The sequence below is a fragment of the Rosa rugosa genome, chromosome 2 (genome assembly GCF_958449725.1).
Source record: "Rosa rugosa chromosome 2, drRosRugo1.1, whole genome shotgun sequence".
NCBI lineage: Eukaryota > Viridiplantae > Streptophyta > Magnoliopsida > Rosales > Rosaceae > Rosa > Rosa rugosa.
In genome coordinates this window covers 10,020,299-10,037,298 of record NC_084821.1, presented here as the reverse complement: position 1 = coordinate 10,037,298, position 17,000 = coordinate 10,020,299, and the positions used below count along the sequence as shown (strand labels likewise).

Sequence of the window (17,000 nt, the reverse complement as noted above, 5' to 3'; positions counted from 1 at the left end):
GGATGAGATCCATGATCTCCATACTTGTATTACTACAAAGTCTACTTAGCCTCACTCATAGTGAAACCTCTAAGTGGACGTAGCCTTGCCTCTTAGGCAAGGTGAACCACTATACATGCTGTGTCATCTTTCTCTATCTATCAGGCTTCATACTTAGTCTTTGAATTCTCAGAAACATACAGATTCTCTTTAAAAACTTCATATTGACTACTTGGGAACCATCTTTTTATGTACAAATCAGTCCATTACATCTAATGTCTACGATTTTATTTTCCCAGAAAAGTTAATTCACTTTATTAACCTTTTTATTTTCCCAGAGAAAATTAATACACTTCACTAACCGAAAAAGCGAGATTTAACACTGGATAAAAACTGGAAATATGCAAATCTCAATGATCTGCTCAACACTAAAGGGCCACAAACTCCCCAAAACCCTATAATGAAACCAAATGCGACAGAAAAATGAAGCCACTGAATTTCATGCCCATTGTCATGTCCATCTTCAGTATTCTTAGTAATACTACTTCCATTCGTCTGTTGACAATGATTTGGAAGTGGGAAGCCACAAAGTCCGGGGTTCCCCTCAAAGGCAGTGGCGTTGAAGCCTTGGAGCTGAGTGCCTGATGGTATTTGTCCTTGGAGATTATTGTATGCAACACTAAATGAAGCCAAGAAATTAAGATTTGATAGTGAAGCTGGGATTCCACCTGACAAGTGATTTCTTGAGAGGTCTAATCTCTCCAAGTTTGTGAGGTTAGACATCTGGTTGGGAATGTCTCCAACCAAGTTGTTGACACTAAGATCAAACTCATGAAGAAGTTGCAAATGACCAATCTCAATTGGTATTCTGCCACTTAGACTGTTGTTCCTGAGGTAAATTGCTCGCGGCAAGTTGGAAAGATAGTTGTACTGCATGACAGTAATGGATGCATTTGTGCGTTGAGTGTAGATTGGCAATTCAAAGTAGCCATGGCCATGAGGTGCAGCCTTTTGTGATTGTAATGCTTGTAATCTGGAAAGTTCCTTTGGAAGTTCACCTGAAAATGAGTTATTATTCAAGCTTATGAAAAAGAGACTTGGAAGATTCCCCAACCAACCAGGTATTGATCCTGTGAGTCTATTAGAAGATAGATCCAAAGCTTCTAGTTTCTTGAGGTTGGACAACCATCTAGGTATTTGACCGGTAAGTTGGCAGTCAGCTATACCAAAAACTCGGAGATTTTTAAACACCAAACCAATATTGGCATCACCATCTGGCAGTTCTTCACCTAGAAAATTCCGTGAAATGATGATTACCCCGAGACTTTTGAAACCCATCAATATCTTCATTGCCCCTGTGACATTGGTCAGTCTGTTCCATGAAAGCGAGAGGAAGGACAAGGACTCTAGTGAAAGAATCTCAGGTTGTATTTGTCCCTCTAGATCGTTTGAGCTCAGTCGAAGTGCTCCCAGTGACTTGCATGAGTAAAGGCTTATTGGCAAGACACCGGTGAAGTGATTACTGGCAAAATCAAGTTTAGCAAGTTGACCAAGTTTGGAAAAATCAAGAGCCGAAATATTTCCTTCCAAGCGGTTAAATCCAAGATTTAGTTCCACAAGATTTGTGCAACTCATCAAAGAAGGAGGTAGAAAACCTTGGAGGTTGTTGAAATGAAGGAGCATGAGTTTCAATTTGGAGAGTTTCCCAATGTGGGAAGGAAGTGTTCCACTCAGCTGATTGAAGTAGATCTCCAGGATTGTAAGGTTAGTAAGATTGACAATGTTATCACTAATGGATCCGAAAAGCTTATTCGATGGCAATGAAATTTCCTGAATGGTTAGAGGATTGTAAAGATCACTAGGAAGGGTCCCTGAGAGACTATTAAACCCTGCACGAAAGACCTCCAATTTCGAACAGTTCCCTAACCCAAGAGGAATCATACCATTGAATTCATTTTTGGAGAAATCCAAAATTTTAACCAAAGAAGAAGAAAGACAGATAGTGGATGGAATTTGGCCACTAATGAGATTGTTGCTGACATTTAGACTACTCAAATTCGAGGCATGCTTTAGGAATGAAGATGGAGTTGTTCCATTGAATAGATTGCTGGACAAGTCCACCACTCGAATATAAATGGATGGTATTGAGGCTAACTCTCCCGAAAGTTGGTTATAGCTCAAATCAAGGACCTCGAGGTGACTCAGGGATGAAAAGAGTCCAGTCCCTAGAGGACCGGAGAGTTGATTTTGGGAGAGATTGAGGTGGGAGAGATGTGTTAGGTTTCCAAGTGAAGGTGAAATGCCTCCTTGGATCCCTTTGGAGGGTAATAATAAACTTGTTACCCTACCATCCTCATCACAAGTGATGCCCTCCCAGTGACAACAATCACTTGAAGACCAATTTAAACGAGAAAGCATATCGAAAGAGGACCGAAGAGAGTCATGATCCATTTTGTTGCATCCATGGTTTGTAGAGATGACACTTGAGATAAAACAGATGAAGAGGAGAATACCATAAGGCACGAGATGATTAGGCTGCAATGCCATGGTTCTCATTGAAATAAAGCAAAGAGGAAGATAATATGATGTGATATGATTTTATTCTTGTCTACAAATTGGAGAATTTTGCTTGCTACTTATATAGAAAAGAAGCAAATGTACAAACCATATGCTATCAATTGAGATTTGATTAGTAATTCGGTGGTACCCCAGACAAGGACTAGAGAGAAGACTAATCTTCCATGATCTTTCCTTTTCTCTTGGTTTGAATTGGTCTATGCTGATTTTGTTGACTTAACTGAAGGATGGCACAGTGGGATTACTCAATCACGGACTGCTCTTAATACAGTGACTTCGACTAGATTTTTCTATGTGAAATTTTAAGGTTGAAAAGATAAATAGCACATGCATACCGAGTAAAAACACCTGTAGAACACAGATTTCGGGCCAACCGGGGACTGGTCAGGAACCACCGGACAATACCTCGGACTCAACCCCACTAGGAAGCTCAGGAATCAGCAGCCATGCCGACTGGAGCTTCCCTCAGAAGATGGCCCAACATGGGCACAGACCCAAACTTTCTTCTACAGAAAGTGCATACTTACCCACATCGGAAACAAACTGGATACAAGTCCCAATGTTTGCTGTATACATTTGCTTCCATTCTCAATAAGTCACTATTTCTTCTCTGTATTGTTACGCTGTCAATGTTATATCTCGGTATCTGACTTGAGCATTGGAGGGTTATAAGCGGGTAACCCCGATCTTTCACTGACCTTTATTTCTTTTGATAGGTAACGGGACTCGGTGACTACTCTACTCTTGGTGATTCTCAAACCCTAACCCGAAATTGTAATAAAATCGATCAGTTCAAAATTGGGGATTAAATTTCAGGAAAGTTATGTGAACTAACAAATTTATTGAAAGCTAAATATAAGAAAGAAATTCAAGTTAAGTGACCTAAGGAGTGCTTAAGACAGGCTACTTAAGGAAACTTATTATGCGAGCTAACAAATGAAGAAATAGAGATTAGGTTAATTTAAAGGGTTAATTGCAGTTTGGACTTTGTTTAGAGTGTTTTTTAAACTGCACCACATGATTCAATAGGTCCTAATCTCATATATTCTTGAACTAACAAAAAATAGCATTTTACCCTCATTTTACAATATAAGAAAATTTATTGAATGGAAAAACAAAGAGTAAATTAAGACATACAAGGGGAGGATATCAACCTTATCCCTCAAAAAATTGAAGAGACATGCTTCTTTGAGAACGATAAAAACTACAAACTAAGTAAATTGTTAACTAAAAAGACCTAAACGGTCTCGAGCACCAAAAAGAAAACAAAATTGCAAAGGGTGATCTTGAATTCCACAAAATCATATCAGAAAATGAACCACTAAAATTAGTGTTAATGTCTAAGATTCAGCGATGGCTAAATCTTGGTTAACGCTAGTCCAATGGGCGAACCGCTACCTGTCAAGTAAAATACAAAGGGCATCAAAGGGAGACCGCGTTGGGCGGTCTTCTCTTCTCTGATACCTAAGTTAGTCAATGTATTTATGACAGTAGGTAAGTAGTAAATGCGTAATTAATGAGGAGAGAGGAGAGAACCTTTTATAGGTGAGGAAGAGACTGACCTCTTCCATGTTTTCGATGTGGGACTGATATGCTTCAGTTCCCAGCTTCTGAAGTCATCTTGGCGCGCGACGCGTCAGCGGTGATCTGGGGGTGAGCCGGGGCTCAGGCGGTAGCCTGCTTGGCTGCGTTTCCATATGTCACTCCTTTGGCAGGAGTTGGTATTGCTGGCGGTAGCATGAGCGTGGCTCATTATAGCTAATTATGCTTTGGCAAATGCTTATGCAAGTACAATTAGTTTAAGCATCAACAACTTAATTACTGTCATTTAAGTATTTTAACAGGATTAATTTTGTTTACAAACACGTATCACCTATAATTCCTTATTTAGTCCAAAAATGAGCCTCATTCATGAATCAATACGTCAACCACTGCAAGTGGCCTAGTGGTTCTTGCCTAGTTGGGTGTGCTCCCCAACCTAGGTTCGAACCCCGAAGCTGTCAAAGTGATCAAGTACTGTGCTGCAATGCACAGTTGGAGCATTTCACATGCGCCGAAGGGGTTTATCTTGGGCCTAGGAAGCCTTTAGGTTCCCCTTGACAAAGTCAAAAAAAAAAAGAATCAATACGTCGACAAGCAAACAAGGATCATATACATCCAATATGGACTATACTTGAAATTTTCAAACTTGCAAAGTGTATTCAACCCTAATTGACCAATGAAACTATTGAAATTGAATGAGACAACCACAACCAATAAGGATGACCTACCGTGTGACTTATTTGTGAAAGAACATCTACAATTACCAATGTTTGAGTCGCATATGATTTAACTTAACACCATATTTCCTAGAGGACTGCATGTTAACTTGGAACTACTCGCGGAGATGGATGACTAGGTAGGCAGGTCAATTTAACCAGAAATATTTGCAGGTCAATTCCTATGGATAATTGAAGAGCTAGACCATAGAATGATAGAATACATGTGCTGTGTCCCTTCACCCCAAAGAAATTAAGGAAAAGAAGACTTATTTGTGAAAGAACATCTACAATTACCAATGTTTGAGTCGCATATGATTTAACTTAACACCATATTTCCTAGAGGACTTCATGTTAACTTGGAACTACTCGCGGAGATGGATGACTAGGTAGGCAGGTCAATTTAACCAGAAATATTTGCAGGTCAATTCCTATGGATAATTGAAGAGCTAGACCATAGAATGATAGAATACATGTGCTGTGTCCCTTCACCCCAAAGAAATTAAGGAAAAGAAGACTTATTTGTGAAAGAACATCTACAATTACCAATGTTTGAGTCGCATATGATTTAACTTAACACCATATTTCCTAGAGGACTGCATGTTAACTTGGAACTACTCGCGGAGATGGATGACTAGGTAGGCAGGTCAATTTAACCAGAAATATTTGCAGGTCAATTCCTATGGATAATTGAAGAGCTAGAGTGCTAGACCATAGAATGATAGAATACATGTGCTGTGTCCCTTCACCCCAAAGAAATTAAGGAAAAGAAAACAGTATTGTAACTATTGGGTTTTGGTAAGGAAGATTATTGGGGAGTACTGATTCTGAATAAACCCCCTTGCAAGAAGCCGATTGAATCATACTATGATTGATTCCTATCTCACTTGTTGCGGAATCTGGTACTTGGAAGCTCTATTTGATGGTTTATCACTTTATCGCCGGCCCAATATGTAGCATGTTTTTTAAAATTTAAATTTTTTTTTTTTTTTTTTTAACTTCACCCCATCCTAATGCGAGTGAAATTTTAAACTCATGACGTTTATAATGTTCATTAGGTCAGCTAACCAACAAACCACAGCTCACCGGTATGTGTTTTCGAGTTTTATTTTTACTCTTTGCACAATAACGAGAATTGCGAATTACTTGATGGTTTGTTACTGCTTGGTTGGGGTCGAAAGCTTGGAAAGATTCTTGAAAACCAAGTATTGTTTATGGAAGTCGAGCCATCATCAGTTCCGGTTGTGGTTTCAGCTGCTGCTACAGAAAAACATGAGTTATTCCAGCAAATGGTCAGCTGCTGCTACAGAAAAACATGAGTTATTCCAGCAAATGGTCTCCAAAAGAAAATGTCAGTTTATTGACTTAGAACTTCCGTTATAAATTATGAAGTAATGTAGCTGGATTTTCTTTCTTCAAAAATATGATCAACAAATAATGAAACACTTGTTTCTTTTTCTTTGTCAAGGTTGCAACCATAGTTTGTTACTTTTTTCATACAAACTATATGATAGCGTCAAATCCTTGGCCACAAAGTTGGAGAGAAAGCCGATTGCCAATCACCATCCATCCATACATCACCAATATTGAAGTTTAATGACTTTAATCTGTTCCTATATTTCATGTCATCTAATTCTGGACGAAATAAAAAATAATGAACATGATTTATTTACACTACTCTACTGTATATTTATTTATCACAACAGATAAAGGTAGTTATGAAGTCTCTTTCTTCATTACCAAACAACTCAAGTAATTGCACTCAACTTCAAACAGCGATATAAGCAAGCTTAATTTCTAGCTATTACACATTTGATCGATGCACGAATAATCCCCATGGAGCTACCAGACAACTATATCCAAAACGCCATGTTCACCTGACTCACATCCATGAAGTTAGAGTTGATCGAATTCTTCCAAATAATGCTGCCATCTTTCCCTCCTTGCAGGCGACTGGATCGTTAGGTTTTTCCCCTGCCATTTGGATGGTATTGAGGTATTCATTGCAGCCCTTGAGCATTGTGGTGCCATTATAAGCGTTGCAGACATAGCTTAGAAAGTTTTCATAGTCCTACACAAGAAGAAAAGTCATTTGTTGAAAATCCCCAAGTATATAAGTATAAAACTCCAATCTGATGATCAATCAGGGGACAGTGTGATAAATATTTTCTTTCCTTAAAGTTTACAAGTCAAATTATAAACTGCAAATATTGCTCCGCTAGGAACTAACCATCAACAATACAAATAGTCATAACTGGAACTTGATGGCAACAGTAATGCCAATGAGAAATTTCGTAGATAATCATGATAAAGGAACAAACCTCGTAAAGTGGCTGTCCATCCACAACTACCCATGGCACATACTGATGTGGAGGCTGGAGTGCATTGGTTTCAGCTGCATACTTTAGTTCAAGCTGCCAGAAAAGAATTCCACTTATATTATGTTCCATTTTCCTTTCATTAAAAAGGCATAACAACAAACAAGGAAAAGAGAAGAAACTTGTATTTTCCTACTCCACAGAAAAACAGAACTACAAGCACCTTGTGTATCTGCAACAAACAGTCTGAAAAAAAAAATTGGAGGGGCCAAGGGCAGTGAGCTTGTTCAAAACGGCATGATAACCAAACAGTCGTGGCAAAAAAAAATTACATACATAATCCCGGCCTGTTGGTTATCCCACCATCACCTTTATGAAATGCTACATTATAAATGAGCTTCCTAGTGTAAACTTGGTGCAGATAATCAATATTTGTTCTATAAACTCCGACCATGTGCCACACTTTAGACACCAAAGTATTCATAGGAAAGGTAATGTTTGCAATGTTCTACCATTAGAAGGACTTGCAACCCCTATCCCTACTACTGTCATACTTTTTGCTACTTTCTACGGTTAATAGCTATTAAACTTTGAATATTTAATATACAACGACTAATTAGCAATATGCTTTTGCACCACCTATAGGTATAAGCCTTATAATTCAATAAACACCTTTTTACTTATTAAATTCAAACAAAATAACATCATGAGAGTAGACACTTGTATCACACAGATTTTGGTTCTTGTAAAGATACAATAAAATAGTAGTATGAATTATATGCTTTACAAGCACAATGACTAACATAACAGCCTTCGAACTCTGAAAAATTAATAAGCCAAATATAGCTGAATTTATATGCTTTACAAGCACAATGACTAGCATAACAGCCTTCAAACTCTGTGAAAAATTAATAAGCCAAATATGGAAAACCAAGAAGACTAACCTCTTTGCCAAGTCCACTACTGTAGCATTCAGCAATAAGTGTTGAGTTCAGGCCCAGTTTCTCATAACATGACTCCCACTGGGGATACTTGTGCTCGTAAACCAAACTCTCAACACAATAAATGAAAGGAAAATGATCATTCTGCATAGAGTTGAGAGTGAATCAGGAGTTAGCATTCACATTAAAGCATTACTTTGTAATGTTCACCGACCAAACAATTCTATAAATTCAAGAGGGATTAGCCAAGAAGAATCAGAAATAGCCACAAATATAATGATAATAATCAATTTAATCACCAACAAAGAGATTGTTTAAGCAATAAATGTCCACCAATTAGAAACTAATCGAAATGATTTCCATAACTAACATTACTTGCATAATAAACATTCTTCTTCTGATGAAATATACGCACTCTCTGAAATCTAATTTCATCGAGTCTTACCAGTGCAGGCCAGGTCTCAATTGCACAGGCTTCCACTGTGTTCAATAAGCATTCAGATGGACCATGCTGCAAACCACAAGAACTCAATCAATATGAATTCACAAAAAGTCCACTGCATATCATCTGAATCCTAGAATGAAGAGAAAAAACCCACATGCAAGAAGTAGCCCCATTTGCATTGAACTACAATGTTTAACCAATATGATCCAAGAACTTTGTTTATATAAAGTAGTTAAAGATGAATCATCTAGAGAATCAGACAATGAAATGCCACCAGTTTATTAAACTAAGACACAAAATCAAAAAGGAAAAGGAATGATAAGAGGACCTGGCAATCAAAGGTGTCATTGCCTCTGAGCTTGGCATTGCCCCAAGGCACAAGCTTGAGATCAACAATGGAGATTAGATCATCTTCAAAGAGCTTGACCAAGTAATTAACCACGAAATTAGCGCTGTAGGGGCAGAGGGACTCATAGTACAAAGCCAAGGAGACTTTGCCAGATTCCAAAGGCAGAAAAGTTATAGCTGAAGCAGAACAAGTGGAGGGAGACCATAGCAACAACAACGAAAACCATAAACCAAGAGAAAACGAAAGGGTCTTGCTAGAGAAAGCCATGGAAGTGAAAGCTAGCTTCGGAGAGAGAATGAAACAGTTTATTGGTGGTTTGATGAGGTTCAGTTATCACAGGTATAAAGTTAGTTTGTTTCGCCAGTTGGGAATTCCTGTGACAGAGAGACCAACAGACACAACAAGATCGAGTCAGAGATTTATTAGCTTCATTGCCCAAATCTTGTGGCTTACAGGTGGCATTTCATGGGTCTAATCGTTTTTATTTTCCTAATTAACCTTTTAAACAAAATTAAAAATTACTGCCTCATTAGAGATTCAATGGTCACACCACCCAGAACCCAGAAGCAGTTCATCACCATTTACCCAAAATTTTTCACATTTCTAGAGGTCAAGTACAATTTGAAAATTACCCAAGAGCTAGAACTAGCTAGAAACATAGAAAATTCATTCTTTTTGTGAAAGCAAAAGATTCAATTTTTATATAGAGGAAAGGAAGAAAGAAAGGAAATTTGAACCTGGCAAGTGATGGTGTCGTTGGTTCCGAGCCTGGCGTTGCCGTATGGGACGAGATTCAGGTCAACGGCGGAGATGAGTCCGGTGTCGAAGAGCTTGATCAGATGTTTAACAATGAAATCAGAGCAATCAGGACAAAGGGTTTCGTAGTACAAATCCACAGAGACTTTGGTGCTCTCAGAAGAAGAGGAATAGGGTAATAGTAACACAGAGAAAATGAACAAGAGGAGGTGTGCTAGTAGTGAGGAATATTTAGAAGCCATTTTGGGATTTTTGTTTTGGGTGCTTTTGTCTGTAATTAGGAGTTTAGGACTACCACTCAAGTAGTTTTCTAGTATTTAATGGTTAAACTGAAATGGGTTGTGTATGTGACCTGAAAGGGGTCACAATTCAGAAGTGGATGATGAGGGTGGAGATGCATTGGGACTTGGAGTGTAAACTCGGAATTGGGATAGGCTTGGCATTGACAGTTCAGATTTTAGTTTTTTTACTGAGAACGGTTTTTTTTTTTTTTTTTTTTTTACATTACAAATATATTCACTTCTTGGATTCTTAGCTACCGACATAGATAAGCAAGAGGTGTCAGTTTTCTGAGAAACTGATGAGTCTCCAAGGCTATGAAGCAGGAGGTGTACACCTGGATTCTAGTACATGTATGGTAAGAATTCGATTGTAGTATCCTCATTATAGATCCTCTTTTATTTCCTTCATATCCATCTAGAATTTAATTTTCACCCCTTTACTTGACACTATAAATAGGGAGATGGTATTGCATCCCTTTTTACATAGTTTTCTTGAGTTTGAGAGAGAGAGAATTGATATCGCGGAAGACTTAAGGTGTGATTCTCTTCTATGATTTGATTATTAGACAAAATATTCTTGATGGTCTCTTTGTTATGCAAATTGGTTGTTATATTTTTTTTTTTTTGGTTTTTGTCCATTTACTCAGAGATTTTTTTCCCTAATACCCCATTAAGATTTTTTATTTATTTATTTTTTTTTAATACCATTTTACCCTCACCTTTGTTACTTAGAGAGAGAGAGAGAGAGAAACCATAGGACTTCGCCGGAGCCCCGTCATGGACCGCCGGATTTCGATCACCGGTCGCCAGAATCCGGCCAACTTTCTCTAGAATCCGGCTACCGGTCCCCTGGATCCGGTCATCGGCAGCCGAATTCCGATCACCGACCGCCGCTCACTGGACTTTTCTGAAAACCTCACCAGAAATGTTTATTGCCCCCAATAGACATCTATTACCCCAACAGTCTATTGCCCCCCAATAAAACGTCTATTGCCCCCTAACAGAACTTTCATTCGCCGGAATAAGAACCAATCTTTTAAATTTAGACAAATAAACTTTGATTAAATAAAAAAAACGAGAAGATTACATCAATTCAAAACGTCTATTACCCCCAATAGAACTTTTTTTCTTTCCTTCTGGGCCTTCTACATCAATGAAATCAATTCAAAACTTACAAGTAAAGCATCTCTCCTGGATTAATCGTACAACAAAAGGGCCTAGGCCCATTGAAGAACAAAAGGAACTTGGCGAGCTGTTCATTTCCAGCTAGACCAAAGCATAGACCTAGCCGGACTCTCCATTTCTAGCTCAAACTCTCCGGTGACCAGAGAATACGAATACTGAGCGGTCGGGTACTCCCTTACGTACATCTGATGCACATCGGTGGGAGGGAGGAGGAGGAAATGCTTCTGTCCCGTGATCACAGCGTAGAGATTCTCGTACTGATCCTTGTGAAACGACGTCGTAGAGCGCTCGTCCCCAATCCACATGTTGACTGCCTCAGGTAGGCAACGTAGGGCTTCGATGGTGAATTGGATATGCGGATCGCAGTCCACCGCAAGAGGCGAGTACTCGGAGGGGAAGCAATTGTTCTACTGCTGCGCGTAGGCCACGAACACGTCGTTTTTGGCTGTGATGAGGCGGAGGGCTTCGGGGAAAGGCGTGCGTTGCACGTGAGCAGAGTCGAAGCAGAGGGGGGAGGAGGAGGAGGAGGGGACGAGGGCGTCGGCGCGGCCATGAGGGGTGAGGTGGGGAATCAAGTCGATCCAGTTCCCCGGAGGTGCCTAGATTGAGCTCCCGTACTTTGATGTGTGTGTGTGTGTGTGTGAGAGAGAGAGAGAGAGAAAGAGAGAGAGAGAGAGAGAGAAGCATGGCATGATGTAATTTTTTAATTCAGTTGAGGGTAAAAATGTCAATTTAGTTTAAATTGGGTAAGAATGAATAAAAATATGTTGCTAGAGTAAATGTGATAACTTTTGCTCCTTAGTCAAGCACCCTTTTTTTATTTTCCTTATTTTCAAACTCCAGAAGCCATTATAAAAACCTGAAATTTTGAAAGGGGATTCATTATGAAAGAAAGACTTACAGTGGAGATTACAGATTCTGTATTGGTTGTTGCTGAAACCAAAAGTTCTTAGTTTCTTACCCATCAATCTGCTTATTTTGATTTATAATTAAGTAGCTGTGATAACTAAAGAAGCATGAATTTTAATCTTGAGTTGTCATGTTTGATATTTGATTTCACAAAGGTTTTGCTGCACTTTAAAACCATTTTCAAAGAATCACAAGCCTTAGTACAACAGCACCCATACAAGAGGAAGAAACAGAGTGCACCGACTTACTTAGTAAAATAGTTTAAACCACTCTTGTAATAAATAGTGTTTGTCCCCTTGATCATTAGGGTGTTTGGAAAAAGTTTAGCAGAATCTGTCATAGGAATGAATTGAATGACAGACAGAAAGAACAATAGGTTTAGTATCTTATAGAATTGTTATGTTGGATAAAAATATATTTTCTTTATTGACTATGAATTGATTCCTTTATGTTGTTTGAATTGATTCTTTTATGTTTTTTCACAGGATGAATAGAGAATACTCTTTTGATAGCTTTGAAACCTTCGAAGCCACCTAAATTGAGGTTAGACCGCTAAATCCCGACAGATGTGAGCTAAAATTGGATTTTCGTGCTGAAAGACTTGTTAAACAGGTTATTAGAAAGATAATGTTAGACGGATATACTTACTCCTCTCAAATGCAAACCAGGTTATTAGAGATCGGTTGCACTCTGTTCAACTAGAGATATATTGCTGCCTCTAATGATTTTTACTATAATATTTTAAGAAACCTACCTAGTGAGTGGAATCTAGAGCCTCACCAGCAAATGTTATGATAATATCATCATCATCAGATTCATATATGGATGATGATAATGATAGTGAACACTAGTGATGAGAGTAACTTAATGAATAATCTCTTTGGAGACATTCTAGTTACGAGTTCTCCTAAACCTTCGGACGAAGCTTATAAGCTTTGATGATTAGCAATGTGTCACATGTGTCAGTGTGGAATAAATAACCTGGTTTGTTTACTACAGTTTTTATATATGTTTTAAGTTTTGTAAAACAAATATTATTCTACACTATGACACAACTGCATTATCTTCGTCAATTTCAGTATAACATCAAATACATTTACCGTTTCAGTAACTAACTAGCAACCGAGGATTCAGACCAAAACAAAAAACTAACAGGTAAAGGTAAGAAGTTGGAAAGTAAGAAGATGATTCTGGTCTTCTTCCAGTAACATATGGGGTTGTTATGATTTAAACTGGATTTGGTAGGGTGCGCCAAACCTTGCTGTAGTGCAACACAAGGATGACACGCGTGAGCCCCAATAGCAAGCTATTGTGGTGAACTCACCCCTTTAAAAAATTAATTTAATGATATTAAACTGAAAAGAACAGATACTACACTTGATCTTAGCCAAAAGGCCGAGAAAAGTATGATTTGTTTAGTCTAGCTCTTCTCTTTTTATACGGCTATACACTTCGGTTCTTCTTGTCAGGCAAGATGTGGTACACTCATTCACCTTTTATAATTGCAAATGGACTAAGCATTTTACTAACCCAAGTCCTGGCATTAAACTTCACTTGTAGTCTAACCCATATTAGATTGTAGATATAAAATTCAGGGCAGATGGCCATCTCTGCCATCTGCAAAGAACCACGTAAAAAGGAGATTTGGGACAATGAGGCTCCCACTTCTAGGACAAAAAATGAAAGACATGGAGTGCAGCTTTTGTTTCAGGCATCTCAAGTTAGCAGACCAGTAGTGATTCTCTAGGTACCAAAGGTGGTTGGTCTCCGAAAGCCATTGCGGCAATTTCATCCAACTTTGGTAGCGATATCTCTGTTGCCAGAATAGGAACCAGCCAATTAACGCAGCAACAAAGTTCTAGTTTCAACCATCAAATTAGCATGTACATTCAAATTCACATTTTCACTCCAACATACTGCAACAACTTCCGATGCATCAACAACAATCTCAACTCATGGAAATAAACTTTATAGCTTGCAATTCTACTTGAGATTATTTGGTACAGGAATCACACTTCTACAAGTTCTTAAAAGGCAATCTATAATTTAAGGGCTTCCAGCAACTAATCTTTTCCATCCTTGGTATTTTTCTATGATTGAATTCTGCATTTAAAAGTGTTGCTTGAACTGAGTCCATAGTTATCTAGTTGACTATGAACAACTTTCTATCCACAAACACAGCACATAAAGAGCTCAAATGTTAGATCAGAGTGGATATATTACAACAGTTTATTTGCAAAGGTTTAAACAGAGAAAACTGTACAAAATTATGCATTCTGGAAGCTGCTTGCTTTCTTGAACATCACCAAGTTGCATGTGTTCTTCCACTCTTCTTCAGACAACCTCATATTTCTCTTTAGTTCAGCCTTCATCTTCATCGATCATTACCCAATTGATTTGCTGCTACTGCTGATTCAGCTTGGTAGCTCTCACAGCTGATCCATTCATAATCATAGACTTATATTGCTTGTCGCGTAGAGGTTGATACTGTTGAGACATTAGAAATGTTCTCAAACACCAAATTTCACATAGAAGCATTGCTTGCGCCACATATCCAGACAATGTCTTTAATTGATTACCAATTGTGCATCTGATATATAGTCATCTGGAATTCTGGAGCAGCCTAGCCTAGAGTCGCCAACATTTTTGATGAAATGTTCACCCTAGAGATCATTGATGAAGAAACTTTTAGGTACTTCTAATATGAGAGCATAATACTCGTCCTCTTCTATCTTTGCTAAACCTACCAAAGCCAAACATCTTCTACCAGTTCCTTCTTAAAAAAGATCCAATCAGTTGAATATAAGTAGTTTCAACACCTGAAAACACTCTTTTATAAGCCACCTAACTGCATATTAGTCCTTATTATCCTCTAGAGGATAGATAGATGCATAGCTTCAAAAATCACCTCTAAACATACTATCTGAAGTGATTACCAAACTTAATTTATTTAACTTTTTTTCCAAGCATTTGCAACTGTGACTTAACCTTCTTAACCATTCACAGGAATTTAACCCCCTATATAACCACCCTTTGGGCTTCTCTAAGAGAAGAAAGAGAAGTTAAGTACTTCTCAGACTTCAACTTTTGGCTTGTCTTGGGCAAAATAAGATAAATTATTTTTCAGATAAACGGTAGTGGAACAGAAAGAGTTACTGTACAAATTCAATTGTTTCAAATGTCGAATCTTGTAATACAAATGTGAAGCGGAAATTTGAACTTGATCTGGTATGGGAGGACCAAATTAGCCTACATAATTATAATTTAGCTTTGGAAGAACCTGATTTGTTTCTTTCAAAATCCTAGTATTGCATTCCAAAACAAATATCAAATATGACGAGAATGGGGCTGAAAAGTGAAAACAACCTACATAAATATGCCTGCACAAACTTCTATCTTCTTCGACCAAACACATCTAAACTAACAGCACCTAACAACATTGCAACACTCATCAGTGCACCACCAACATCACTGGCAAATTCTCCGGGAAATTATACTGGACTCTCCAGTGTCTCAGTTCGCCTAGTATATCTAACTGCATTATCTTCATCAATTTCAGTATAGCATCAGGATACATTTACCGTTTCAGTAACTAATTAGAAACTAAGGCCTCAGACCAAAAAAAAAACACAAAGCGAAAGGTAAGAAGATGAAAAATAAGTTGATTGTGTAGGTTTTCTGGTAACAGTGTCTGAAATGGGTTGTTATGATTTAAACTGGATTTGGTAGGGTGCGCCAAACCTTGTTGTAGTGCAACACAAGGATGACACGCGTGAGCCCCAATAGCAAGCTACTGTGGTGGACTCACCCCTTTAAAAAATTAATTTAATATCGTGTGAACCATTGGCCCACGTATCAGATATTAAACTGATAAGAACAGATACTACACTTGATCTTAGCCAAAAGGCCGAGAAAGGTATGCTTTGTTTAGTCTAGCTCTTCTCTTTTTATACGGCTACACACTTCAGTTCTTCTTGTCAGGCAGGATGTGGTATACTTTATCCAACTTTTATAATTGCAAAGGGGCTAAGCATTTTACTGATGAATTTGTGCTTGCTTACACTGATACTAATTAACCCGAGTCCTGGCATTAAACTTCACTTGTAATCTACCCATATTAGATTGTTGTACAAATAAACTCCAGGGCAATTGGCAATCTCTGCCATCTGCAAAGAACAACATAAAAAGGAGATTTGGGACAATGAGAGTCCCACTTATATGACAAAAAATTAAAGACACGGAGTGCAGCTTTTGTTTCAGCAGGCATCTCAAGTTAGCAGAACAGTAGTGATTCTCAAGGTACCAAAGGTGGTTGGTTTCCGAAAGCCATTGCGGAAATTTCTTCCAACTTTGGTAGCGATATCTCTGTTGCCAGAGTAGGAATCAGCCAATTAACGCAGCAACAAAACTTCAGTTTTCATCCATCAAATTAGCATGTACAACTTCCGGTGCATCAACAACATCCCAACTCATGGAAATAAAGTCTATAGCTTGCAATTCTACTTGAGATTATTTGGTACAGGAATCACACTTTCTTAAAAAGTAATCTATAATTTAAGGGCCTCCAGCAATTAATCTTTCCCATCCTTCGTATTTTTCTCTGATTGAATTCTGCATTTGAAAGTGTTGCTTGAACTGAATCCATAGTTAATTGACTGTGAACAACTTTCTATCCACAAATATAGCACACAAAGAGCTCAAATGTTAAATCAGAGTGGATATATTACAACAGTTTATTTGCAAAGCTTTAAACAGAGAAAACTGGACAAATTAAGTTATACATTTTGGAAGCCACTTGCTTGTTGAAAGTCACCGAGTTGCATGTGTTCTTCCACTCTTCTTCTGACAACCTCATAATTCTCTTTAGTTCCGCCTTCATCTTTGTCGATCTTTATCCGATTTATTTGCTGCTACTGCTGATTCAGCTTGGTAGCTTCACAGCTGATCCATTCACAGTCAGACTCATATTGCTTGTCGCGTAGAGGTTGATACAACATTCTGA

At 38.2% G+C, this 17,000-nt stretch overlaps 2 protein-coding genes, 1 non-coding gene and 2 pseudogenes across 4 annotated transcripts; all 5 read right to left on the bottom strand.

The window, feature by feature from the left end:
- Positions 1–273: 273 nt before the first annotated feature.
- On the bottom strand, positions 274–2,572 carry LOC133732612 (receptor-like protein 2). The gene has a single exon (XM_062160200.1). It carries the CDS (start codon positions 2,533–2,535, stop codon positions 337–339), a length of 2,199 nt encoding a protein of 732 aa, XP_062016184.1. The 5' UTR covers positions 2,536–2,572; the 3' UTR covers positions 274–336.
- A 3,887-nt stretch (positions 2,573–6,459) lies between these two features.
- Positions 6,460–10,049, bottom strand: LOC133732481 (gamma-interferon-responsive lysosomal thiol protein). 2 transcript variants are annotated; one of them, XM_062160043.1, is made up of 6 exons: positions 9,605–9,744; positions 8,847–9,241; positions 8,519–8,584; positions 8,077–8,217; positions 7,136–7,228; positions 6,460–6,885 (listed from the first exon to the last, which is right to left on the bottom strand). In XM_062160043.1, the coding sequence occupies exons 2-6, from the start codon at positions 9,132–9,134 to the stop codon at positions 6,697–6,699; spliced, it is 777 nt and encodes a 258-aa protein (XP_062016027.1). In that variant the 5' UTR covers positions 9,135–9,241; positions 9,605–9,744; the 3' UTR covers positions 6,460–6,696. The 2 variants fall into 2 exon arrangements, with proteins under 2 accessions (XP_062016027.1, XP_062016029.1); XM_062160045.1 differs by lacking the exon at positions 8,847–9,241 and having other exon boundaries at positions 9,605–10,049.
- Positions 10,050–11,075: 1,026 nt separating this feature from the next.
- On the bottom strand, positions 11,076–13,776 carry LOC133730311 (lysine-specific demethylase JMJ32-like; annotated as a pseudogene).
- Positions 13,240–13,406, bottom strand: LOC133734961 (U2 spliceosomal RNA; annotated as a pseudogene).
- Positions 13,777–15,723: 1,947 nt separating the features above from the next.
- Positions 15,724–15,918, bottom strand: LOC133734902 (U2 spliceosomal RNA). The gene has a single exon (XR_009858648.1). It is a non-coding gene; the product is annotated as a U2 spliceosomal RNA (small nuclear RNA).
- Positions 15,919–17,000: the final 1,082 nt, after the last annotated feature.

Coding starts and splice junctions, on each gene's coding strand:
- LOC133732481 (XM_062160043.1), bottom strand. CDS start 9,134: ATGGCTTTCTCTAGCAAGACCCTTTCGTTTTCTCTTGGTTTATGGTTT. Junction 8,218..8,518: donor TTGAGACCTGGCCTGCACTG/GTAAGACTCGAT, acceptor AACTCTATGCAG/AATGATCATTTTCCTTTCAT. Junction 6,886..7,135: donor ATGGACAGCCACTTTACGAG/GTTTGTTCCTTT, acceptor CTTCTTGTGTAG/GACTATGAAAACTTTCTAAG.
- LOC133732612 (XM_062160200.1), bottom strand. CDS start 2,535: ATGAGAACCATGGCATTGCAGCCTAATCATCTCGTGCCTTATGGTATT.